The sequence below is a fragment of the Ischnura elegans genome, chromosome 4, assembly GCF_921293095.1.
Source record: "Ischnura elegans chromosome 4, ioIscEleg1.1, whole genome shotgun sequence".
Classification (NCBI taxonomy): Eukaryota; Metazoa; Arthropoda; class Insecta; order Odonata; family Coenagrionidae; genus Ischnura; species Ischnura elegans.
Genome location: NC_060249.1, coordinates 5,311,266 through 5,337,922, shown reverse-complemented (window position 1 = coordinate 5,337,922; position 26,657 = coordinate 5,311,266). Strand labels below are relative to the sequence as shown.

Here is a 26,657-nt window from a genome sequence, read left to right as displayed (position 1 = left end):
ACCGTGCCTTCACCCTAAGATGAATGCACGAATACTATAAAAGAGGATACTCGAATGGGCCTCATGTTGTTGTGAAACACCGTGCATTTAAATGGGTTTACAAAAGTCGTCACTCGTGTCGCTAACGAACATATTGCACGGAGTTTCAAGGAAATAAGGTATATTTACGGGTATTAACCGAAATTAATTTACAAGATGACGTGATCTATCAAATACATTTCGAATCTATATTATTCCTCGCAATAAAAACTTTATATCGCAGATTATAGAGAAAAGTGGATCGCATTGCACTCATCACTGCGCCGCGGGCATTTTTAAAAACCGAATGCGACCGAAGTGGCAACAGAATTCACGAATTTACCCTTCTATGGGGTGCAATTGGACCGCCTCCCTGCATCCCCCTTTGCCCTATTGGAAACAATCAGCCGATTCAATTGAAAATGCCAATTTTCAATTGAATATTTGAGTTTTTAAATATACAATTGAATTCTCAAATTTTCAATGGAATTCCCAAATATCCTATTGAAATCTCAAATACTTAATTGAATTCTAAAATATTCAATTGAATTCTCCAATATTCAATTGAAATCAAAAATAACGTTATACCGTTGTTCATATGTTTACGTGCACAGTTGTCCGTTGACCGATCACACCTCACTGGAAATATATGCCTATCCTTACTCTGAGGTTCACACTACGTTCTGTTCTCTCTCCGGTAGCCGGTAGCCCCGACCATGGTGGAGGCCATGGAGAATACATTATATAGGAGATTAAAGAGACTGCCACTAGGTGTTGCCATGAGCATCCCGAGCTAACGAAGTGTTGCCAAATGTCGCAGTGTTGCCTATTCTGCAAAGACGGGTCGCTGCATGGGGAAACGTATAGTTTTAAAGGGCAATAGGACGGACAGAAAACCGAATTAACTTTTCGACTTGACCACTACCCGTTAATAAATACATTTCAACGAATCACTGAACAACAAATCGTCCTTTTGTTAATTTCCCGCTAACTCCATGACCAGCAGACGACGTATTCCGTAATATATACGACGCCTCTCACAGTGCACAATTACCTGCTTAACATGTCAGAACATCGCAACTTCTGGATTCCCCAACTCTAAGTATTGCGATGTATATCGGTAATGTTATCGGAGTATGACATTGACTTTAGTTGTCATAAGGCACAGCGAAGAAAACCACAGAATAATTAAGCGTAAATAAAGTATGACTTTTAGAAAGTATTTGCACGAGAGGGATCAGTGAAAGTTTAGAAATCGATCTTAAAAAAATACAAACACATTTCTCTTATCAACGGAAAGAGCGATTGGTACAGATAAAGCTCAAAACCCACTAAGCCCCGAACTCTTGATTTCAAAAGAAACGAGAAAAAATGGCACCGAACACAACCGCAAACAACATTTCGGACGTGATGCATCATAAAGCGTTGAAGATATGGCAATTAATCTAACAATGCTCATTGCATTTGCAACGGATGTCACAGAGCAAGATTAAGAATGAAGAATGCTATTGACTAAAAAGCGCTACCCTATCTGACAGTTGTCCTTCACAGAATTGAAATTTGGCATTTTATTATGACTATAACACAAAACTCACCTGTGCATGGATTTGCAAATACTTGCCTCTGATGGGGTGGCACTCACATTAACTGTAACACACATTAGAAATCATGCAATTTGCAGCTGTTACGGGAAACGTGGACCGGATGTCATGTAGACTTAAATAATTATATCCCAAATATTGTTCACAATCACATCAAACAGAAATTTATTGCCAAAATTGTAACTTACATAGAAATGTAGTTTCAAATGTAAAACTGAAATCTCTTTAGTCCAATATCAAACTATAGCTATTCACTGTGTGAGTCACACACCACGTAAAATAACTCTCCTTTTATAAACAGTTTAAACTTAAGATGATTAAGCACAGCAAATAAATAATGAAACAACACTGAGAACAGTTGATACAAAAATTCAAGCCTTGTATCGTTGAAATCACTTGCACTACACTAACCTAATTGCACTATGATAACACTGACTGCTCCAGAATAGTATTAATTGCACTTCACTTTCACTAATTTAACTTCGCCCCCACCAATTGCACTACTCCAGCGGCCGTTTCTGGTCCAGCATCCTTGCAATCGAAACAGCAAAACCACGGCAATAATCCAACTAAAAGGTAGAAAACAGATTATGTAAGAAAACTGATTTAAAGGATGAAACACAAGGATCGACAATACAACACTCAATAAGAAATAGTTTAACACTCATTACAAATGTTAGAACATTTTCTAGTTACCAATCAGTGAAAGTTTAGAACTCTATTATAAAAAAATACAAACATATTTCTTATCAACGGAAAGAGCGATTTTATGTTTCAAACGGAAAGAGAACTCACTTTATAAAACGAAAAGATATCAAATTAATGCGACGATGCCCTATTTTCACAACGCATTCACTGGCGCGGACATAAATTCGTAGGCATTGCGAAGAGGTTCCTATTCCGCCATTGCGTCAGCGCATCAATCCGCGAGATATATGCATCATCTAAATAGAAGCACATGGCAGATTAAATTGATCTCTTCACATATCAACAATTCTGCCTTGAAGTCATTACACTACACCGATTTTCCCTGATTTAAACCCCACTTATTTAGAAGACAAATAGAAAGCTTTCAGTCCAGAGAAGAACATTCATGTATTGCCAATAAGGACGCCAAAATGGAGTCGCCCGCGATATCCCCACGATGTGTAAAAAAGGCGATTAATTGCTAACCGGCCGACTTTAAAATATTTTATTCGGATATAAACAGCAAACATGCGTATTCTAAAAACTTTGGATCTAATTTTTCATAGGTCTTTAGCCAACTTGCATATAGCTGGCACTTCCCGCCATTGCTGGCGGGAAGTAGCAGCAGCACATTTTCCTCCCCAGTGCTCACTTTCCTCCCACGGCGAATGATAACCAATTGTTATCTCATCACAAGATATGTATATTAACGTCTAATAACAGAAAATTTAAAAAAATCGGCCAAAGTTGATCAATCCCTCTTACCAACTAAAATGGTACTCACCGTAGCCACACCATGCCATAGCCTTGGACCTGCTTTCTTCCAGATATCCACCGAAGTGTTCACTTTTTGCGTCTTCTTGTAAGCGATCGTGCATCCCCACACATAACAAGTTCGAGAATTGCAAATATTTTCCAAAGAAAATCTCACAAATTGATGAATTCCGGAGCTCTGCACACAAGCGTCCGTTGCCTTGCGTTGGAATGTAATGACTAAGCAACCCAGAGAATATTTTTGTCGCGACAAGTGGCAAAAGTGGGGAACTAATAGACGCGGGAGTCGGACCACAGCGCTTTCGGATTACAACGGGTAGCAAGACAACTAACCTGTGTAATGTATTAATCATGGTGGAGGCCGTGATGGTTATACATGGTTATACACGAGGGTGTGACGAGGGCGTGTGTCCGTCGATCGCGAGGAAAAGCATTGAAAATTTATGAATAAGATAGAGAACTCATCATCGCAAATTACATTATTTGACGGCATAAGAAACGCCTTTTTTCCAAAATAATAATTCAATAAATCAACTGCGACATTAAATTTCGGTTAGATTTTTTAGATATTATATCAGTATAATTCGGATCGCTTTACCAGTTAGCTTCGCCAGCAGTACTTTTTGTAAACCTAATTACATGTGCGGTGGTGACAAATCTAGTGGAATTTCCTCTTTAGTAATATTCGCGGCATGATTAATACATTACACAATATAATATGTATTCTCCACGATTCGCGGGCATGGAGAATACATTATATTGTGTAATGTATGTTCATGTTCGCGGGATTCAAGGCCTTAACAATTGAATGCGTTTCAGCGTCTATTATGATATGATGATATCGATACATTTTCTTGGCACTTATCAGCACTGTCAGCACTTATATACGCTCTATACTTATATGCTCTCTGCTTGTCTACAGTTGTGTACTGCGGGGGGCGTAATTCACGAATAAACGAATTTACTCTTGGTTGGGGTTCTATGATGCTAAGTGACAGTTTTTTCGAAGTCCCTTTTTGACGGAGAGTGTTCGGTAATTATGGCTGGCAAGGGGAGGAACATAGGGAGGTACGAAGCTGATATTGAGAAATGTCGTGAAGAAGGAAATTGGAAACGGGAGGTGGAGTTGGCTGAGCAAATGAAAACAAGGCTTCAAAATGGTAATCATTTACTTGTCTTCCTTTATTTTGCCAGTATGGTTGATCTTCAATTAGTTCTTGTCATCGACTTTCTCAACACTATATTAATTCAATACTGTGTTTATAATTTAGTGTATTTGTATGGAAACTATATTGCAGATGCACTTGCTACATTCTGTATCGGCGAGGGAAAACTTGAATCATTCCTGGAAGAGTTTCCCCCCGTTGAGCAAAATATCAGCAGGGCAAGAAATGGTCTGAACGACGCAAAGCGGTATTTGATGTTGGTGGTCACCGAAGATGTCAAAAAAGTATGATGACTTCTTCCTTGTACTTGGTTTATATATGTAGAAAAGAGAACACATAGGTGAATCGGAGGTGTAATATATCAATTTCCCAATGCCGAACTCTTTCTTCAGCTCTCCATGCTATGATTTTTGGGGTATTATCAATATTTGTGTTTCTTCCCATAGTACCGAAGGAGTTGTTACTGTCCCCGAGCGGAAGTCAGCCTTAAAAAAAGGGTTCCCGAGTATGGGCTCCGATCCTCCGATTCAATTTTTCTTAGTGAAATGGCAGCCCCAATTGTGCTAAGCATCCCATAAATATATGTAGATTTTGAATTTAAGTTAGAAGGTCATGGTCCTTTTGTAGCAGTACTTCGTCACGGTTAACAGTTAATGATAGTTTTCATATTGTAGAGGAGCATGCAATTGTAGTAATGCAAGTGGAATGTGGTCCTTGGCTGTACTGAGTTCTACGCTCTTACTTAAAAATAGATTAGTTGAAAATGTGACGGAGTTCTTGACCAATATATGTAGCAAGGTAGTTCCAAGTCATCCATGAAGAGGTCCATGGTATTAGTTTTACTAAAAGACACTCCCAACGAACTTGCTTTACACATTTTATTAGTTGGCCATCACACCGCCATGACGTCTTACACAAGTCTGGTCATTTTTAACAAAAAAAATGAAAAGCTCTTGCCGCTACCAGTAACACCAACATTATTTTTTTCATTATGCATTTGGTAATATTTCAACAATCCACGATCATTAGGAATGATGTGGGAATGGGTATTCTGTGCCAAGGTATTTTACTGTTCTGAATTTCCATTTCTTAGGGAACAATGCATATGTGTTCTTTTTGTAGCTCAAATATTAACCGTAAAGCTACTGGCATGCCTATGTGGGCAGACTAATTTAAATGGTGTATTAGAAGTAAATCCAGCAGAGAAGGATGACCGCTGGGACTTAAAATGTGGTGGTTAAGGCAGGAAGTTGTAATGCTTTTTTGTATTTCATCTTCAAACTTCACAAATATTGTTATTACACTTTAAAAATACTTTTTATAAGATTACCTAAATCTCGAGAGTAAAGACACAACCGCACGCCACAACTATTACAATCCAACCTCTCTATACTCTCCCTCCCACACCATCAACAACAATTGCTCCATTCCCCTCTGCTGCTCATTATTGCCCCTTTCATTGTCAGTCTCCCATCAATCGTCACAGCCACGTCCAACCCAAAACAACTAAAAAATAAGTGTTACAAAGTGTTATTGGTGCATTGCAGGAACAACACTTCAAGTTGATTATGTGCACTTATAAGTCTCTCACTAACAAATGTGTATTTAAACCAGAGAGGAATAAGAAACTTTAAACTTGCCATTCTTGGGTAAAAAACTACTTAGTTGTGAATGGCCCTCATTTCATTGCTTATGTCTTATAATGTGTCATTGCTTAGTGTCTGGATGGCTGCTGCCTTGACTTAAGCTGACAGTGTTATTCATCTGTGAAAGACCACCCCATGAAATGCAAGGTTCTGGGTTACTGACATTTTTTGGTAGGTGGGGTGGGGCTAAGACAATTTTATGGGCTGAGGATAAGTTTCCCTCTCATTGAGCCTGACAGATGACAACGGGTCTGCCTTGCAGTCACCCACCTCTCTTTCACACGTATCGACTTTGGGAGTCTACTAGCTTATTTAAGGTATTTAGAACGCCTCTGTAAAAGTAACGAGATTTTGATGAAACTTTGGTCTCATATTCTTTGAAAGACACACTTTAAATGCTCCGTAGAAAAAGGATTCCCATGAGCCATTTTTGAGATATTTGACAGTAAAATTGGGGAAATTTAACATGTGCTTACGGAGAAATACATTTTGTTTGAGCTAGCAAAGCTGTTTGTTACAAGAAGTTGTTGAGATGGCACTCATTAGAAGCAAAATTTTGTGTCAAATAGAAATATGTTCGAGAAAGCATAAGTGTGTGATAAAATAAGAAAGATATTTGTAAAACACTGCCTGGAAATGGCAAGGTGGCCGGGAATCTCTGGTACCAACATCAAAAAACGAAAACCACTACACCAACTTTGCCTAAATTGCACAAATATATTTAGTTTTCCTGCTTTTGAATACATCTTACATATCTTTTGTTTATTAATAAATATATTTATTTAGGATTTACCACTTAGGTAGTGAATATTAAACCAAGCTATGTCTCAACAGTTCAGACTGCAAAGGTTGGAAGCAGTGTTGAAACTAGTCATATTGACTTCTGTAATTACCTTTCATACTAGTTATCACTTTTGACATTTGCATTGTGCTAAGTTGCAAAATTGCACTCTCATGTCATTCTTAATTATGTTTTCTCTTATTTAAATTTTTTTGGCGACTCTTTTGCATAAATAATAGGTATCCCCAGTAAATCACTCGACTTGTCGCTGATGACAGCCGCTGCCACTCCAACTACCTTGAAATTGGTGCCTTTGCTCTTCTCAACCCATGGGGAAGGTGTATGTATGCCCCTGAAGGCTTCAGTGGGATGGGCCATCAGGCTTTTGCTGGTCCACTCTGATGGATTTTCCATACTCCTATCAGAAATGTACCTAAGTTACCTGTTGTTCGGGTTTTTCCCTAAGAAAGTAGATGCGATCATGGACATTTTGCTCCTTGTGTGACTCCCACATCTGCCCACGAATGACACAGTTTCCTGGGCTTGCATAAAGGGCAGCAGGCAACCTCCCTTTCCCATTCCAGCCAAATTCATTCCCTCACCCACAAAAAGATATTTGGAACAGACTGTGAGTTAATTTCATGTTAAATAAATGCACATTTAGAAGGGAGAAGATGCAGCTCTCACTTCTTTGGTGCATGTATGATTTTAGGAGATGGTGCTGGATGCTCACCTGTTGCTGGGAAAGCTGCACTATGCCATGGGCTGGTATGACAAGTCATTGACGCACTACCAACAGGCTGACTTGCACACATTGCCCGAGCAGCAGCTACCCAGTCGCAGTCTCCGGATCGTGGCCGAGTCATTTGCCATCAAAGGTCAGCCACTGCTATTTCACTCTATATTCAAAACTTATTAATGTTATTTGTATGCATTACAGTACGAATTATTTCAAAATAGAAGAGACCTAAAAAAATAGACTTCGAAAGGTACGTGTTTCTACTGCTTATTTCTATCTGAAGGCATTAGAGAGAAGTCTTTGAGTATGACCAAAGATCAGGGGTATACAATGATACCTTTGTGCCTGTTGAATTGTTTGACGGCAGAGGCATCCAGGTGTATTTTTTGCTAGGTGTGGTGCTCTGGCATCTTAAGGCTGACAATTGAAATTCTAACTTTAAGTAAGTAATAGTAATAGGTATACATCTAAATTTTGTACCATTTTGATCTCGTTTCGAGCTTTCTTGGCATTGACAGTGTGGAATGGGTCATATTTTTGTGCCGGTTTGTGCCACGTTGGCCTAAGGGTCATTCCATGCCAGCTCATCCAGGCATGAAACCCACCGACTCATATTTTGATGAAACTTGGCAATTTTCATGTAGTAATGAAACAGTGTAAAATATTTATTGGTTATCTCTACTAGTTTTTTTTTTCATGGCCATTTGAAGTTTGGGTGAAACTTCAGTTTTTCAGTGAATGCAGTCTCCAGAGGCACTTGTACCTCCAGAGGGAAATAATTTGTTTCAGCCATACTTTTCATCCAATTCTTATGAAAATTTGCAGGTTTACCATAGAAGTCATGAGGATTCCGAATGGTAATTGAAGGATATCCTAGGGGATATCGAAAATTCTCTAAACTCAGATGTTTCATTAAATTTTAGAAAATTTTGCGCCAAAAACATGGTTCTATTAAACATCAAATTTTGACCCGAGGCAGTATGTGAATCAAGCTAAATTATTTTTTCTTTTATTCCTTAAGGTATAACCTACCACCTAAAAATAAAATTCATGGCTTTTTGCTTGCTTTGTTCTTAAAAAAGAGTTTTCACAACTCTGGTAGTCAGTGTTGGGTCTTCCATCAAGTGTGATGACATGCTTGTGTTAACTGTTTTCTATGTCTGAGAAAATATTCATTCATAAATCTAGCACATAATCAGTACAAAAATTAAAACATTTTCTGTGTGTAGGTTTTTCTCCCAATAAGAAAGAAAATATTTTTTTTTTACTGGAATATTTTAAAGAATTCATAGAACTTGCCCATCATTGCTGAGGATAACTTGATTGTTGCTTTACAGAACTCATCAAAATACAGGATGCATGTCAATATAAGTGTTCTCCATATTGTAATGACAAAAACTTCACTGATGTGTATTACTTGATTAATGTAGCTCAACTTATAAAAATAATGTGAGGAGAAGATACATTGTCTAACCTTGACCAGCCTTTACTCTTCTGAGGACCAGACATTAACTTGTAGCAGTATCTTCTTTGAAAAAATTATACTTTTTAAATTTATAGTGAAGCTGAGAAAAATATCAGATTAGATTGAAATAATTTAACAATGTAACCACATATTTTAGACCTGGGCAGCGTTCATTGAACAGAAAGTGGAAATGAACTGAATCAGCTCTGCTAGTTTAACTATTTGTACAAAGTAGTTTTTCTCTCAGGAGGTAGGTATTGTTTACCCTTTTTCTACCCCAGTTGCCCTCCAACTTAGCAGTGTCAACATCAAGTTTTTTTCCAATAAGTTGGCTACACCGGTTCAGAGATCGGCATGGTATAAGCCACAAAATTATTTGTGGGGAATGGAAAGATGCCCCAGGAGAAATTGCATCTTCGTGGGAGGGAGAACGCTTAAAAGAAGCTCTTTGGAAATATGAACTTGAGAATGTCTACAACGCTAACGAAACTGCTATCCAACAAAACCCTGGCATTTAAGGGGGAGCGTTTGGAGGGGATTACTGTGCTGTTGTGTTGTGGAACTGACTTACTCACACCTCTTGTGATAGGGAAGTTTAAAAATCCTAGGTGTTTCAAAATTATTAACCATTTGTCATGTGAGTATGCGAATAATAAGAAAGCCTGGGTCACTGGAGACATTTTTAGAGAATGGGTCCTCCAATTGAATCACCGCATGAAAATGGAAAAGCAGATTTTTTTGATCATGATCGACAATTCTTCTTCACACAACAGCATTCCACGGCATCTAGACAACATGAAAGTGCTGTTTTTGCCGCCGAATTGTGCAGCCATTTTACAGCCTTAAGACCAAGACATCATACACATGGTGAAGGCGCAATACCACGCTCGTCTGGTCAGGCGAATGCTGAGCAACATAGCGGCTTCCATCCAGGCTAGTGTCAACACTTTGGATGCAATAGTAATGTTCTGTGTGCCATGGAGGTTGTTGGATAAAAAAACTGTTATTAATTGTTTTGGTAAAGCTGGTTTTGTTTCGGGACCTTCATCCAGTGCTCATGAAACAAACACCAGTGATCTGAAGGAGCAGTGGCCCAGGGAGTTAGATGTGCCATCTGAAATCACAGCTGAGGATTTTGCTCATGTCAATTCGGATGTCCTCGTTCCGAAAGAACTTTCTGATCCTGTCGGGCATTGCCAAGGAGGAGGAAGAGGACGAGGAACTGGCGGAAGTGGTCTGCGTTTCGAAGCCTGCGTCAATGGCTGAGGCACACAATATGGTTCTAAATATATGTGAACTTCTTTTGTCGAAGGAGGACGTTATGAGTCTTGAATCTTACAAGAATGAAATGCAAACAGGAGCAAGGTCAAAATACATCATTAAGGGAGAAACTCCCCTGCCTCCTGCTTGTTTTTGACCAAGGCTGTTAGATGACTGACGCGTGCTGAAAACCAAGGCCACTCAGTTTCCCTTGGACTTGCTACTGGGGAGGTGAAGGGGGGGAAGATAAGCAATTCGTGTATGAGACGCACCTGCAATTTCTCGGAAAAAAGGTGGATCTCTTACAGGAGTTTATAGGGCAATTTTTAATGTTAAAGAATGTAATTAGGGAAAAATAAAATGAAAATATGAATGAAGGATGAGTGGTCGTAGATGAGTGTGTCAAGTGAAGGAGGAGGAGGAGGAAGAACATGGAGGGAGTGGCTTGGGGATGGATGGATGGATGGATGCAGGGTTGTTGTAGTGTGCTCAACCAATCAATGTCTCTACCCTTTGTGCGCTACCACTACACAATGCCTGTCCAGTGATCCAAAATGCTCAACAGCGAGAGGACGCAGGGTGCTCGTCCTCACTTGTCGTGCGGCCACACAAGAGTGTATTTGAATTTAATTTGTGGTGTTGTTGGCCTCTGATGTGAGGGGAGCACTGTTGCTCCCAGGTTTCACGTGCATCCATTCTGTGGGTTAACATTTTTGCCTTTGCGTTGCTGTTATTGGCTGCTTGAGTTGTTGATATGGGGTGAGAGTGGTGCTTCTCTAGTTGCTTATGTGTGCACTTGTGTTGTTGTTGCACAGGGCTGTGCTTGGAGAAGGTGCCTCCGCCCTCGACGTCCAAGTTCCGCATGGTGGAGTGGGAGGAGCAGATGGTTCGGTGCTTTGAACTCGCTGGGGACCTGACCCTTTTGTACCTACAAGTAAGTCATCTACACTAACTGAGAGAGGGTGGTGACTCCCTCGAGTGGGATTAGGGGAAACCCATTCCCTTCAAGATGTGAGCCAGTAGCTTGGGGCTAGGAAGTTGTCAACCCAGCGCCACTTAGGTGATGAGTATGTGAACTACTGTCCTTGGTGTTCTTTGTCATATTTGTCACCATTTGTCAGCTTCATTCCCCACTGACAATGGTTGAAATTGGTAACCCATGGGAGAGATTATAGAAATGGCCTAACTCCTTTTGCTGTAGGCTTTTAATTTATTTTTTCTTTTACAAATGGCAATAATGTCGGGACAGAGTATATATTTGATGATAATATATTAAACTCTCAGCAGGACAGAAAAATTGGTGCTTCATAGTATCGAATTTCGTAATTTCAAACCTAATTAATGAATCGCAAAAGAATGTTTACTCTTATTTCCACTGTCCTTTTCTGTCTTTAGTGGCCTTTTTTATCATTTTCGTTGGTTATTTATGGAATAATTTTTACAAAATGCTTTTTGTAATTGATTTTATGCTGTGAAAGTTTGTATGAAAATCATACGACCTTAAACTTCCCATTCTTTAAAGTTAAATATCAATGATTTTAGCACTGAAGAAATTCCAGTCCATTTTAAAAAACACAATCAACTAACGAATTGAAAATATTTGTATTTGAATTAAATCTTAGGAATTGGGCGTCAGTAGCGAGTAGGAACTATTATCTAAACGTTGGGTAGGTATTTTTTTCCAGCACCTACGGAATTTTTTCGGCAGCATGCTTAACCGCCATTTATTTTGCCCTCTATTGAATATTTGAAGTAAATTCTTTTCGGGATCTGTGTCCGCCTGCCGTGCTCAATCATCTTTGTAGACGTTAGAATGGAAGACTTTTTATTCCTTATAAACGCCATTCATGCCGGGTGTGAGATGGCATGTTTATATACAGTGCAACCTTGATAAAATGATACCCCAGCATTCTCAAATAAACACTGGTTCTAGCGAATTGTCACTTTACTGGAGGTGGAGCAAATAATAGCCAATATACATAGTACTTATTGCGAACAGTTACAAAGGAACAGGAGTGGTGCGGCAACAGAGAAATTTCTGTCCGATAAACGTAAGCATAAATCCAGATGAAAGGCGGTTTTTTTTGCATCAATAAATTTCCTTACCTTAAAAAACAAACTAACCATTCAATTTACAAGTGCCATGCTGAATGAAAACGTGCAAAGCATTGGTTTTACAATCATTATCCCAATGCACAACCAATGAAGCCACTTTTCAATGAAGCCTAGTGCATTTACATGATTATTCATTTTATTTTGGTATTTTTCGCCAAAAATTCAAGCAATTACTGATGAAACTGTATCGCAGTTATTTTATGCCTCAAATGCACTATGGTACACTGGTACAATGTACAATGGTACTCTGAACATACACCAATGGAAATTGGTGTATGTTCAGTGTACCTGTACGTTTCGCGGAGGTTATGTGAAATACCTAGAGATGGGTCGAATAGCAGATTTCTTGAACTCGAATTTCGAATTTGAATATTAAATCATTGCTTGAATATTCGAATACCTCGAATTTGAATACCTTGAATTTCGAATACCTCAAATACTAAACCATGAATGCGGGAATGTTTGACTCGGTTGCCTATGCAGCAGGAAACACAAGATTTTGGGGAGTAATTTTGATTTCCTTTAAAGGATTCGAACAGGAAAATAGCTGATTAATGGAGTATTTTAATTTTATGGAAACAATTGGGCATATAGTTGATTCAACTAACATCTCTTTCAAATATTCTAAGGGGACACACCACCTCGGCAGCATGGTGGGGCCACGTTAATCCGATCTTGAAATAGCTGTTTACAAACTGCTGATGCTTTGCTGCTAGATAAATGTAACATTTTGGTTTTTCTGTACTTCTTACATGTGTTTGTGGATTCTTCTTCTTCGGACTCTTGATATTCACTCTGTCTCTGATTCACAAGTTGACATTATTGTTGCAGTTGAGGAAGTAGATGCCAAAGGTGTTTCTCTTCTTTTGGATGGATGGATAGATTCATTACTGCCTGCCTTTTCAGTAGAATAACCTACCTTTCCTTTACTCGCAATTTGTGGATGAATTAACTTTCTAACCTCACTGCACAACCATTCACCATTATCTTTTGTTATGTCAAATACTTCACTCAAAGAATAGTATTTTCCTTGCTTTATACATTCATCATAGGTTTTAGCACATGTTCTGGTTTAGATTGTACTACTTGATTTGATAAAGTTAGGAAATTTAATTACTTTCGCTACAAACTTATAACTTCTTTCACTCATTCCTTCCTTCTTTTGATAGATGTTCCAAGGGTTACATATCGGCCAAAAACTTGGATTTTCGGTGGTATCCTGCTTCCTTATCCAGTGACTGTTCTCCTAGCGGAGCAGTTCTTCTTTTCCTATTTGAGTCTTGATAATGAGTAAGATTCTTCTCCCAGATACTCTTGTTCCTTTCAATAGTAGTTGCACTTACCTTATGAGACATTACAATTTTAGATTGCTGTTGGAGACTTGGAACAAATTAATAAGAAATTAAGAATAAGAATTAATAAGAAGATCACAAACATATACAGTTATATACAGTAAAACTTTGATTTTACACCAAGTCTCGTTTTTACGCAGCGACACTCAAGTCCGGCCGGAAAGCATAGGGAATTGCAATGGTAAAACTTTGATTTTTCGCAGGTTTTCGATTTTGCGCAGCATAACCCCAGCCCTGAAGAGCCGCTAATCTAGATTTTACGCAGTTGTCTTTGTTTTGAAAATCCCGACGAGCAATATGAAGTTTGGTTATTTATTCGTCTCAATGAGTTGCAAAAATGAATACAGGAACGATTCAATTGACGTCGCGCTGTTGAGCGTGAAACTAAAAATATCGCGAATCTAATTATTGCTTCCCCCTGTGCCCTCTCAGTAATATTTCAGGCTCCTTTACGAACACGAATATTGCTCTTAGCTCAAATTTGCCGTAGAAGGATATCGAAACCGTATTGTTTACTGAAACCGTATGTTTTAATGCAGCAATCGCCGTGTATGCGTAACTACTTTTGATTAAGATAGATGATCGCCGGAGATATTGACATCATCACCTTTCGTTTATTATTTGACATATTGATCGATGCTGTTTATAACATATTTATTGTAATTACAGTAGACGTTCGTTAATCCGAAATTATGAATTACGGAGTATCTATCCCCAACGGAAGGTTTTCTAGAAATTTGCCAACGCTATGTTTTCCTTCGCCCCAGCGAAATATAACGGCGAAATGAGCCGTTAAAAATCCTCCCGTGCCAAAATATTGGCTTCCAAGATGATCCAAAAAAGATGGTTGTGCTTGTAGTGTGAACGTAAGTCGATGGTGATTCAACAGGATGGTAAAAGCAGCATGTGTTGTCTCATCCCGCGGGCTAACCCCACATCTGCGGGACGAATGGAGGTGAGGGAAGTTGCTTGCACGGCGCACTTATCAGAACTGACTCAACTTGTATCTCATTGTCAGTGGGTTTAGATTAAGCACAGTTGGCACTTAAATAGCTATTAGCTTAACTCAGCTAGGTGGCAAGAATTTTTTTAACGGAATGGGAGTTAATGCCCTCGGAGTCTCGCGTCGTCGTCAATTGACATGCAATCATTGAAGTCAAATTCAAGACGTGAGTGATAAGGCAGTTACTTTAAACTCAGGGATGGCTTAGCACCATTTAATCAAAATACACAAAGTGTCCGGTGTTGCTATCAGATATAGGGAAGCAAAATATTACGTGAAGATGAGTCACACGGCTTGTGAGTCGAAGGTCCCGGCGCTGAATTCGCGGAAGAATGCCAACAGAGAAGCTATACCGGGTAGATTCGATCAACTAATGCTAAAATTTCATGCGAAAATGCTTTTTTAATGCATAAAAATTATAAAGAGGGAAAATTGTTCTGGACTATTAATCATTTTTTTATTCATCACTGACGGCATGACGGTAGTTGCGCGGTTATTTAAATAGCTTACTTAAAAAGTGATCTAAACACAGGAAAAATCTGAATTTCCGAATATCCTGGGTCCTGTTTGCTCCGTATTATCTATGGTATGCTATTTGGAAGGAGGTAACCGACAGCTGGGGTCATTAGCGCCATGAAGTAAGGGCTGGGGGGATAGGAACCCCATGTTGGCATTAGCTAATTGTAATGATAGGCTCCAAAGGGACCAGGACTTAACGTCCCATCAGCTGGACAGAGTAGTGCACTGGAAGTGCCCTCCACATTACACTGAAGTAGGGATAGGGCAATCCCTGATAAGATTCTGCTACTGCCAGGACTTGAACTCAGGCCCACAGGGTGTAGAGCCTTTGTGATGTATTAGCGAAACTTTGCTCCCTATTAATGGGGTTAATTTGGATGACTATCCTCAGATACCTTATTTCTTCAATATCCAATCTCTCCTTGTCTGCAGTTGGTTAAAGGGATATCCTGAAAACTGCTTTTAATGAGAATATTTTCGAAAATTAGCTTCTCTGCAAGCATTCACTATCACCATTCCGAAATTTCTCCTGGGCAACAGAAGTAATCTTAGTGCCAGAAATGCTAGCGATTCAACCATATTGTTCAACCATGGGAAACATTGTTCAGGAATGCTATGTTGTTTCTCTTAAGGTAACACGTCATCTGTGGTGTTGCTAGTGAGTAAACAAGATTATCAGGCTTCATTTTCTTGCCTCCAAATGAGTAATTAAATCCGGGAAACATATATCTGACGCGATTGAAAAGGATTTCATGCTCTTTTACCATAAAACCTCACATATCAGACTTTTTTTGATTCCGGTTCTGGTCTAAATCAGAACTATACAAAAGTGTATGACTAAGTCTTCGCAAGAGTGATCCTAAAAACTATACTCCTCCTCAATACCAACTCTGGATTTTACACACTTTGATTTTACACAGTGCCCATATTTTGGTCCCTCCAACTGCGTAAAATCAAAGTTTTACTGTACTTAAAAATTGGAGAATGTTCTAGAACTATCTGGACACCTCTATTAAGTAATATAAAATTCAATACTGCCATAGAAGACTTCAGAGAGTCTTACATCGTTCCATCATACAGATTGAGATCTTTGAAGAACATTTGACTAGATTGTAGAAAGAACAGGGATGTACCTTGTATATGGCTGAAATTCTAATTTGCAATTTCTTGTTGGGGGTGACCTTTTTAAAAAATAGAACAAAACTAAGACTTCTGACATTATTTTTGGGGCAAAGTTCATCATCAAAGTTCATGACCCTAGTGTGCACTTGCTAACGTGTGTACATGCATGTGCCGCCACTGCTCTATATATATTTTATGTGAAATTTACTGTCTTAAATTCGTCAAGAGAGAACACCTCTATGTGTTCAAAGTTCGGGCTTTACTCCCCGGCTGTGGCGCCATGCGCACGATTTGGACTGCTCGTCGCATAATATGCTCGGCAGTCCATACCACCATGTCCGGTATAGTCCACAAATTTCCACAGGGAAGAATGACGCCTCGGTAGGTTAACTGGCTAAAGCACTCGGCCGGAAATCGAGGGATCTGGGTTCGAATCCCGGTCAAGGCGAATGATTTTTTCTCTGTGGAATTTTCGCACAATTGTGCAATGCGGGTGACTCCCGTAAAGTTATCACCGTGGCTAGTCCCGGTATGCTTAAATTCGTCAAGAGAGAACACCTCTATGTGTTCAAAGTTCGGACTTTACTCCCCGGCTGTGGCACCATGCGCACGATTTGGACTGCTCGTCGCATAATATGCTCGGCAGTCCATACCACCATGTCCGGTATAGTCCACAAATTTCCACAGGGAAGAATGACGCCTCGGTAGCTTAACTGGCTAAAGCACTCGGCTGGAAATCGAGGGATCCGGGTTCGAATCCCGGTCAAGGCGAATGATTTTTTCTCTGTGGAATTTTCGCACAATGTGGATTAATAACTAGGAATGATAGCAAGTACCTACGTCAGCTCATACCGATGGCCTCTGTGGCATTGGGGTAAAGTCCTTGCCTGCCGCAACAAAGGTCGCAGGTTTGAGTCCTGCCTGAATAGATTGCTCCTATCTAGGGCATGAATGTTTGTGTACATTTAGTTGTTAACTTGTTAGAAAACCCTGAAGGAAAGGCCAATTTAGTGCTGTTTTAGGCCGTATGGGAAAAAATAATACTGTGTACCCATCATTTTGGTGAGTCTTGGTCCTTCAGCCCTTTCCTGCCAGTGCATACAAGAGGAAAATGTATTCCTTTTCCATGCTATGCTATGAGGAGAATGAGAATATTTTAAACCTCTCTCTGCTGAGCAGTTTTGGGAGGATTTAGCATTAGCAGTGTTTTTTTTAACAAATATTGCTTTTGATTTTCAATAATTTACACTTACATAAGAATAACTTCTTTAAGTATTTTAGAATTTTAAACATATTTCTAGGGTTGGTAATAACAGAGTTATCAACCACAAAGTACTAAGACTTTAACTCCAGGAGTCCGTAAATAGTAACGCTAGAACTTAATTCAAAAATTGCTTATGCTCATTAAAAGAACAAACAATTCATTTCAAACTAAAAAATTGGAGTAGGCAACAAAATTATTTTGCTGTTATGCCTTTTGCGTGTGAAAATGTTTGTCGGCTATATGGAAAGAAAGGGTTAAGGTTGGTAGGTGTTAAAATTTTCATTTCAATTGGTTAAAAATAATGGGTTTCAGGCACAATATACTTGGACAAAATAGTTCAAAATTAGGAAAAATTGAAGTGGTGCAGCAAAAAATGTAGCATTTGCAGCCTTCATAGTTGTGGCCAACTGTAAAAATGATGGATTCAATCATACTAGTGATAAGCTATCTTCTGGTGCATGTTTTGTGTAAAAATCATTTCATTATTAACAAAAAAAATTAACTCTCCCTTGTATTTATATTTATGTGTGTTTATGTTTATTGTTAAGTATGTTATGGAAGATAATTAGAAGAAAGTTATAACCACAGCAGATCAGGCGTGCAGCTAGGAATTGAGGCTAGGGGGTTCTAGGCGCAACTAATACCGGGGTGGGGGGGGGGAGGTATGGAATACAGGAGGTGCAGGTGCCCTCCCCCTGAGAATTTTTAAGGTAAATGGTTCAACATGGTGAGTTAAACAGCTTTCTGATGGAAATTTTATTTATCCTCACACTATTGTATAAGCAATATTTATCCAATTAAGTAAAATGGATTAAATTAGGGGGGGTTTTATCCCCCAAAACTCCCCTCCTTTGCTGCGCCCCTGCAGCAGATATTAATAACTGTGGAACTAGGCGTAAAAATGACTTGCTTATCAGTGGTCATAATGTGAGTCCATACTGTAAAAGCCCCAAGAAAACGTGTTATGTATTTGTAATTCTATACCATGGAGCATTAAAACATGTGGGTTTATTATAAGTTTTAAATCTTCTCTTCAACTGTATCTAATAGCAAACTGTTTTTATAATTTTGAAGAATTCTTCAACATGTTACCAAGGGAATTTCTTGTATTTAGTCTTATGAATAATGGTAATGTTTGTGATGTATACCATGTCACGTATTGTGATTGAAGGATATTTTCATGTTATAAAAAAACCTCTACTGAGTCCCCCTTTGTTGTTCTTCTGGGTATTTGTATGGTGCTTCTGTTTGTTGTGCAGGAGCAAGACAAGGTTGTGCACGGGGTGGCTGTGGGAGGCCCAACAGGTGGTGGCGTTACTTCATCTGGGGCTGGGGCGGGAGTTGGAGGGGGTGGAGGGGGTTCGAGTGGAGGAGCAGCCTCTGCACCACCCTCTGCTGCATCAGGTGAGCACATCATTTAAACGCCTCGAAACCTGACCCACTTCTCCTTCCCCGACAATGAATGAAAAAGATTGCATTAAAATCCAAAAAATATCCTCTCATCAACACTAAAAAACTAGTTAAGGAGGAAATGAGCCTCTTTCAGTCACAGATTGGAGTTCATCAGAAAATGTTGCAGTGACTGCGCTTTCAACACTTGCGGATTCACCTGATATCGCCATACTGAAAATACCTGCTTACCGTTATAATTCTGGAACCAACCAGAGCTTTCACTGAATGTCTTGGAGCGATTACCACCCTCATCTTTTTGTACAGATTCACAATGAACTTTCTGTATGTGTTGACCGCTTGGTTGAAGTTGGTGCGGCTGAGGTCACTGATGTTTAACTTTGTCTTTATTCAGAAAGAGGCATCGTGAGTTTAAACTTACATGGAATATCGCTTTGACACTCTCCATTTTCAAAGCAATTGACCTCTTTCAATTTCTCTTCTAGGTTTATGGTTTTTCTTAATGACTTCTTGATTTTTCTACCCGCATTCCTATTTTTTGTCATTTTTCTCTTGGTTTTTACTGTGTATGGCTCTTTCGAAATCACCTTCTACTGCTGCACTGTATTCCTGAGACATAGAGGGCCTACGACTGCTTGGAGGGAATAAGGCCATTGTGTTTGAGACTCTTTAGCAGACCCTTTTCTGTGGTGATGCTATTCATATGCAACATGAATAGCATCACCACAGAAAATGAATATGAATACTGATGACCTCGAAGGCTTAAGCATAGACACTCTACCTGGAAGTCAATTGCCTGATAACCTATGACGGCAAAAATTACATCTTAAACCATACTGCTTAAAATAAACTCATTTCCACTAGCTCCATGCTTAATTAATGATCTAAATTAACTATTGTCGTTCTGTTAAGGAGATGAGATAAATTACTTTGGTAGGCCGGCTATCCGGACCTAATGACAAGCAATGCTTTTGGTCATTGCACAATAATGTATTTCCATTAATACATAAAAAAAGAAGATTTGAGGTAAACAATATTATTAATATGTTAAAATGATAGCAATTTCATGTGTACTTAGCACAAGGTCACGTTTTATCATGAGAGCATTAAGTTTTTTGATTAGGCTACACTGCGTTGCGATGAATCCCCGAAGAACGAATTTGCACTATATCGAAATTGCGCTAATCGAAATTGTGCTAAGCGAGGCATGGGTGCATATTAATAAATATAAATAAATATATGTATATAAATAAACATAAAAAGAAAAAACTGTCACACAGGAAAAATGTATATTGGAGCTTTCGAAGCAGCAGCTTCTTTGTCAACATCCATGAGGACAGTGGTAGGGATGGGCAAGGAAAATGTTGGATGAGGGAAGGGGAGAGTAAGGAAGGGAGGAGATGGGGGTAGGGGGTTAGCAGGCCTCGTTCAATCCAGGTGTGTTACATGTCTGTCATAGCCAAATGTACGCTAATTCCAGGGTGTGGAAGTTGAGGGAGGAGTCAGTGGGGGAAGGAGGCAATAATGGATACTTTGTAACAATCATTGAAGAGAGAGTCGTGAGACTAAGAATGTGTGGGTACTGGGAGAGATGCATGGGAGGACGACGGACAACAGGAGGTAGGGAGATTATGTATTCATTCTGTGGGTGGTGCATTGGCCTTCATAGAAAGCGGGGCAGAAGCAATGCAATGAATGAGGTAAGTGATGTTGGTGGAGGGAAATATCGGGAGGCTAAATTAAGTCAAATGCCAAATTGAGGCTCATTTGTTGATTTGTACATTGAGATTGCAATCAAGTGGCAGTAGGGCAGTGTTCCTATCTTAACACTTTCAATGCTGACCATGTAAAACTCAAAATCGACCCCCGGTGCGGCTGTCGTTTTTTAATGCAAAACGCATGCATGGGTGCCAAAAGAGCTGGGAAAAATAATGAAAAAATTTTCTTGGCCCTAATTTGTTAGCTATGAATTTTTTTATTTATGACATGATATCACGTCATCCGCACAGCGGGATATAAACGTGATGCGGGTTGCATACTGTAGGCTTTTTCCCCGCACCGCCGTTTTCTTTCAATTTTTTTCTGCGCTATGTATCCAAAAAAATACGAGGAAAATGAATTTGTAATGTTCTACTGGTATCGCCATTAGTATTTTGCCACTGCCATAGGGAAATTTTTGGCTTAGTTGGATGTAATGCGAGTTATAAGTACAAGGAATCGCCGTGAACAGCAGTTTGATTCTGATGGTAATTCTGCGCAAGATATTTCGGCGTATTCCTTGTACTAGTAATCCTAAGTATCGGGGTAGGGTTCTATAATATTGAATAATTTCTACATTTTCTTCTGAAGCCACTATTCTCGTCACAAATTCCTTTACTTGTTTCTTGTTTTCAGCTCCAATTCCTTTATTCCCATACGACCACCCGTAAGCATCAGATATTTAACAAAAATGGTTTTCACATACCATTATGTATTCCCTTTACTGCAGGTACTTGAGATGGGTGGCACTCCGCTTGCGAGATTATTTTCTGATGGTGTATAAGGGTTTCTCTTGACGTACATCACTCCTGCCGGCTGTTCTAAGGTTGGAGGGGGTACGGAGATGAAGCGAGGGGTGATAGTAAGATTTAGTCGGTCCACTTGTAAGAACTAGGAATAACTTTTTTGGAGATGCCATCGGTACATCAAAAAGATGGGGAAGGTATGGGGAAAGATTCTGCTGTTACGTGTCCTTTTTTGGTCATTGGGGTATAGACTCCGTTGCCGAAATAAAAATGGATGTGGAAACAGAAATAATCAACCCATAACTTCCTCATTACTATCTTCTGAACTCAAGCCAATAACATATTTTTACAATATGATGTTACCGAGTTAGAAATTAATGCATAAAAACTGGAACTAATAGTATTTGCAAGCAAACATCTTACAAGGAATCTTCATTTAGGCCACGTATCGCGGTTCTTACTACGAATATTCTGCTGAAAATCTGAAAATAATATAAATTTTTACCGCAATAATATTTTTTCATTTGGTGCATAATAATACCAATTCGAGTAAACCATTCAATAATACGTATAGCTAGGAATAGATTTGCAGCATCTATGCCCCTTATTACTTACCCGATAACCGAAAGCAACAATGGCATTTTCTTTCTTATTACACTAGGGAAAGACTAATTCCATTGTGCTTGGAAATCTCTAGTTACTTCTTATTTATGTAAGAGCCCTAGTCTATTGAAAAAAGGAATCACATGACATGAAAAAAATATTATATTTACCCAAAACAAATTCAATACAATCGAAAGGAAGACCATTTTTAAATTATATACTATATACAACTACGTACAGTCATGTATGTTTTACCAATGTAGGAAATACCTCTCTCACAAATTTTATAACAATATACAGTAAACTCTTGATTTTACGAAGTCAGTGGGACCGGAAAATTGGGACTTCGTAAAATCAAGTTTCGTAATTTCAAACCTTTTTCATAAGTCACGAAAAAATGTTCGCTTTTGTTTCTTCCGCCCTTTTTTGTCTTTAGTGGTCTTATTTAAATGTTTTCAGTGGTAATTCTCGGTATTATTCATAGGAAAGGCTTTTTGTTATTGATTTATGCTGCGAAAGATCGTTAAATAATTATACAACCACAAAATTCCCATTTCTCGTTCATACTTCAACATCAACGATCGCTTAAGAAATTCCCGACCAGTTTAGAAAACGTATTCAAATAATGAATTGCAAAGTTTATTATAAGAATTTAATGTTATAAATTTGTGGTTAGGAGCGAATAACAACTATTAAGTTCGCATGAGATATATATTTGTTTCCAGCACCCACGGAATTTTAGCGGCAGCCGGCCTAACCGCCATTGATGTCGCCCGCTATCGCTCAGTGACGAGAAAAAAAAGAAAAACTAGGGCCTCCACCCGTTTCCAAAATAACCTTCGTAAGTTAATATTTCGAGTTACTCCGTATTTTCAGTTGAATGTGCTATCTTTTCCATTAGTTATTTTCATTAAGATTCAGTAACGATCATAAATTACGTAGGATATGATTATCTTCTGGCAAATATTTGAAGTAAATTCTGTTTGAGTTCTCCGTCCGGATACTGTGCTCCGTCATCATAGCAGACATTGCTACTAAAGACTTTATTCTTCATCAGGACCATATTCTTCATACTGGGTGTTCTTTCAGTATGTCTCTCTTCTTTTATGCCGACAGGAGCAAGGTTCTAACCGGAAAACGACAGGAGAAACATCTTCCATTATCGGAGAAATAAAGAGAGAAATGTTATTATCCGCATTGATTGTTTTCCTACAAGAGATGTTTCATCATTTCTCAACGCGTGTGAAGTATTGGTTCACTTGCTTGAATTCCCAAAAATGACACGCAAAAACCTGTACATTTACCTCATTTAGTTTTTGTGTCCCTTTCTCCACCGTATTGAAAGTTATGCAAAGAATCATTGACGTAGAGAAAAGATTTTCTTAGCTTTAGCACTAAAAAATAGTCGCGCCATAATCGTAAATATAATTAGTGAGGAAAGAGCAAAGAAAATAATTTCAATTGAAACGTCAGCAGAGAAGAAGAGAGACAATTATAAGTGTGGCACCATTTCCCCGACAGTGGAAGATACTTCTTCAGCCTCTCTCCGGTTAATAACTTACCCCCGTTGCAGGTAAAGATGAACCATGCCCTTCTCCACAGTCGGAGAACGTTCCCAGTGGGTGGGGTGAATAAGAGTGGGATGGGGATTGCCTGAGGAAAGAAACGGTCAGCATATGGTGGGGTGAAGGGGGCAGGAGAAAGAAGGGTGGGGAAAGGGCCTTCAGCTCTGCCTCAGTTTACGTTTGGGGGGCATATTTTTCTACGACGCACTCAAGCTCCGTAACCTTAGGGGGGGAGTGAATGGGAAATGCTGGGAAAGGAGGGGTATGGAATGCGTGAGGTTGGTGTCAGCAAGATCAGCAGAAGGCCGTGGGAGGAAGTAAATAAAGACTTTGGAAAGAAAGATCTCTCGGCATGGGAAAACGGGGAAATGCGCGAGAAGAAAGTTCATAGTTAGAGTTAGAAGTGCGTCTTCATTACGAGTAGCCTGAAAAATAAGTTTGTGGTTAATAGAGCCCAATACTTAAGATATTTAAGTTGTTTACTCAGGAAGGCTAATGTATACACGAAAAGATATTACTAAAAAAATCTGTTATTTTTTTTCTTTTTTCCCCTCTCCATCGCCGCTTCCACCATGGTTTCTCACTTGCATAAATGGGAATGAAATTGGGGACCTAACTCGTTAGCCAGATCAAAATATCTTAATGTTTGGTGGGCAGCGTGTTCTTCTTTATTTGGTGACATTACTTCCTCACTTTCATCTTCGTCGTCACTTCTATTCTGACTAGTCCCGGCCGCTGCTTCTTCCGACGTATGTACCGGCGTCCCATTGTCGCAAGCCCGGAGATCATCGTCAAGGGCAATATAATTGTTTGATGTTGCGCGCTGTGCTCTTCCTGCTTTTTCCAAGAATTTTTCAAAATCATCTTTTAAGCCTCTAATCTCCTCCGCGATTTTATCCGCTGCAGCTTCCTGAAGCTATAACGTAACGAATCAACTATAGCCGTGATATTATAGCAGTAGAATTACTAGTAGACTAGTTGTATCAATTACCAACCTCGAGAACATCCTCATGATGCGCTATCAAAGGGAATCCGGCCGATTTCCAACAATTTGCGATTGTAGTGGAGGAAATCAAGTACGTCTTTGAACCGTGTTTCAGCAATGAAAAATGACAATTTTATTAACTTGGCCATTCTAGCAAAGTTAACAAAATCGTTATTTCTCATCGCAGAAACATGGTTCAGAGACGTACTTGAATGCCTGATTGGCAGGAGTGCGATGCAAACAATTATTTTTGATGATGGCATTGATTGATAGATTTTCAAAATGCAGTCAGAGCGGTCACATTTGGGGAGAAAGGGTTGGAGGGTCTAAGAGAGGGGCCACCGAGGGTGAGCTCGTCGAGGAAAGGGTCCTGGATTAGGGACCCTTCGAAGTGCTTCGGCAAAAAGTAGTCGAGTAGTCTTCGAAGTACGTTCACAGCAGCCTGCCTTGCGAACGTACCAGGTACGTTCACAGCAGTGCAAAGGGTTAATTAGGAGTGTACGAAATACCCCGCGCGACCTTCCTGACATGTTAAACTACGAAGTATTGTCGATGCGATGTTTACGAATAGGCACGTAAATAGGGGCATTATGTCAGTCGCGATATTTTACTTAACTCCTACTTCCCCTAATTTCCCACCGTGAGATTTTAGGCCAACCTTTTCTCTCCAAAGTTGCACTATCATTTACGATTTCACACTTTTGATGAACCACAGTTGGAAGCGCTGATATTTTTAGCTACATACGCCGGCGTAACTAGTTTTGTTGACAAATATTTCGCCATAGTTCGTATAAACGAATGCCTTTCGCTCCTGGGGACCGATCCGGGGTTCGTAAATTCAAAACATTTCGTAAAATCGAAACTTCGTATATTCGAATAGCACCATGTATTTACAATAGGCTTTTCGCCAGGACCACACTATTACTTCGTATAATCGAAAACTTCGTAAAATCCTGCTTCGTATAATCGAGAGTTTACTGTATTAAACTAATAATACTATTGCAATATATGATACAAAAATATATAATACTATTTATGCCTTCTTATGAAAGAAAGAAAAAAGCTCGGGATAGAGTAGAGGAGACCTAGCAGCCAATGTAGATATCTCCGGTCTCTTTCTTACGCCCAAGAATGCTTGCACCGCAATAGTGCTATACTTGCACCATCGATTCTTCTTTCTGCCACCTTCCTCTTGGATGAGTTCAGGGAAGTGAGATTGAGATATTGATGGTGTAAGTGGCTTGGGATAAGGAATGTTGGATGGAAGAATAAAGGGTCTAATGACAGAAAGATGGAATTTCTAAAGGGAAATCTTTCCGGCGGGTTCACGATAAATGAAAAAGCGTGCATAGCTTTCGGGAAGGAATTAATAGGGAATCAATGGAGGAGTGAAATGAATCTAAAAAGGATGGATTTTTTTAGAGGAAATACTCAGGCTCTGAATTGTTTGGGCTGGTGTTCGGTGAAAAATGAAGGGCTTGAAGAATGCTGAAGAATCAATCACGATTCATGTATTTTCGAAAGCAAAGCAGGTCAAACAAGATAGCAATGCTCCATTAGTCGGATATATTGGTTATAGGAATACCTACCTTGTGAAATATTAGGCCTATGAAGGTAAAACTCTTCATAGGTCAATTGTTTCCAATTCCTAACCTATTCTTTCGAAGATTATAAGAAAGTATGTCTGTACACGAAAGAGGGTGTCTGGAAAAGGAGACGCAAAAAACATTTGGGTCGTTGGAAGGGGGTGGAGTGTTGAGAGCTGGGTTTTCTATGGAAGTGATATTCTGAGGGGTCACTGAACTACGGGTCCACCGCGAAGGACGTTCGGATGGAGAAGGACTGAGGGTATTGTTAGAGGGTTCAGGGAAAGAATAGGACAAAGGGGATGGGACATAAAGGGATCGGGCGTAGAAGGAGGCAACGGAGTACTTGACTGTGAGGGTTCAACCTCCTCCCCACCCTCCTCCCCTCTAATTTCTAGCTCGGAGTCTTCAGAGAATGCCTGATCCCGCTCTCTTCCAGGAGCTCCTGCTATTCCTTCTTCGTGTACATTCGTCTAGAGACGGCAGAGAGCT

At 39.5% G+C, this 26,657-nt stretch overlaps 1 protein-coding gene and 1 long non-coding RNA gene across 2 annotated transcripts in view; one reads left to right on the top strand and one right to left on the bottom strand.

Moving 5' to 3' along the window:
- Positions 1-1,755: 1,755 nt before the first annotated feature.
- LOC124158277 lies at positions 1,756-3,429 on the bottom strand. The gene is made up of 2 exons (XR_006864745.1): positions 3,091-3,429; positions 1,756-2,188 (listed from the first exon to the last, which is right to left on the bottom strand). It is a non-coding gene; the product is annotated as an uncharacterized LOC124158277 (long non-coding RNA).
- Positions 3,430-3,859: 430 nt separating this feature from the next.
- Positions 3,860-26,657, top strand: part of LOC124157013 (tetratricopeptide repeat protein 7B) — a 168,509-nt gene continuing 145,711 nt past the window's right edge. Inside the window, exons 1-5 of the mRNA XM_046531478.1 lie at positions 3,860-4,240; positions 4,379-4,530; positions 7,386-7,551; positions 10,953-11,071; positions 18,772-18,916. Coding sequence (XP_046387434.1) covers positions 4,120-4,240; positions 4,379-4,530; positions 7,386-7,551; positions 10,953-11,071; positions 18,772-18,916 — 703 coding nt within the window. The 5' untranslated portion in view covers positions 3,860-4,119. The remainder of the gene's footprint in view (positions 4,241-4,378; positions 4,531-7,385; positions 7,552-10,952; positions 11,072-18,771; positions 18,917-26,657) is intronic.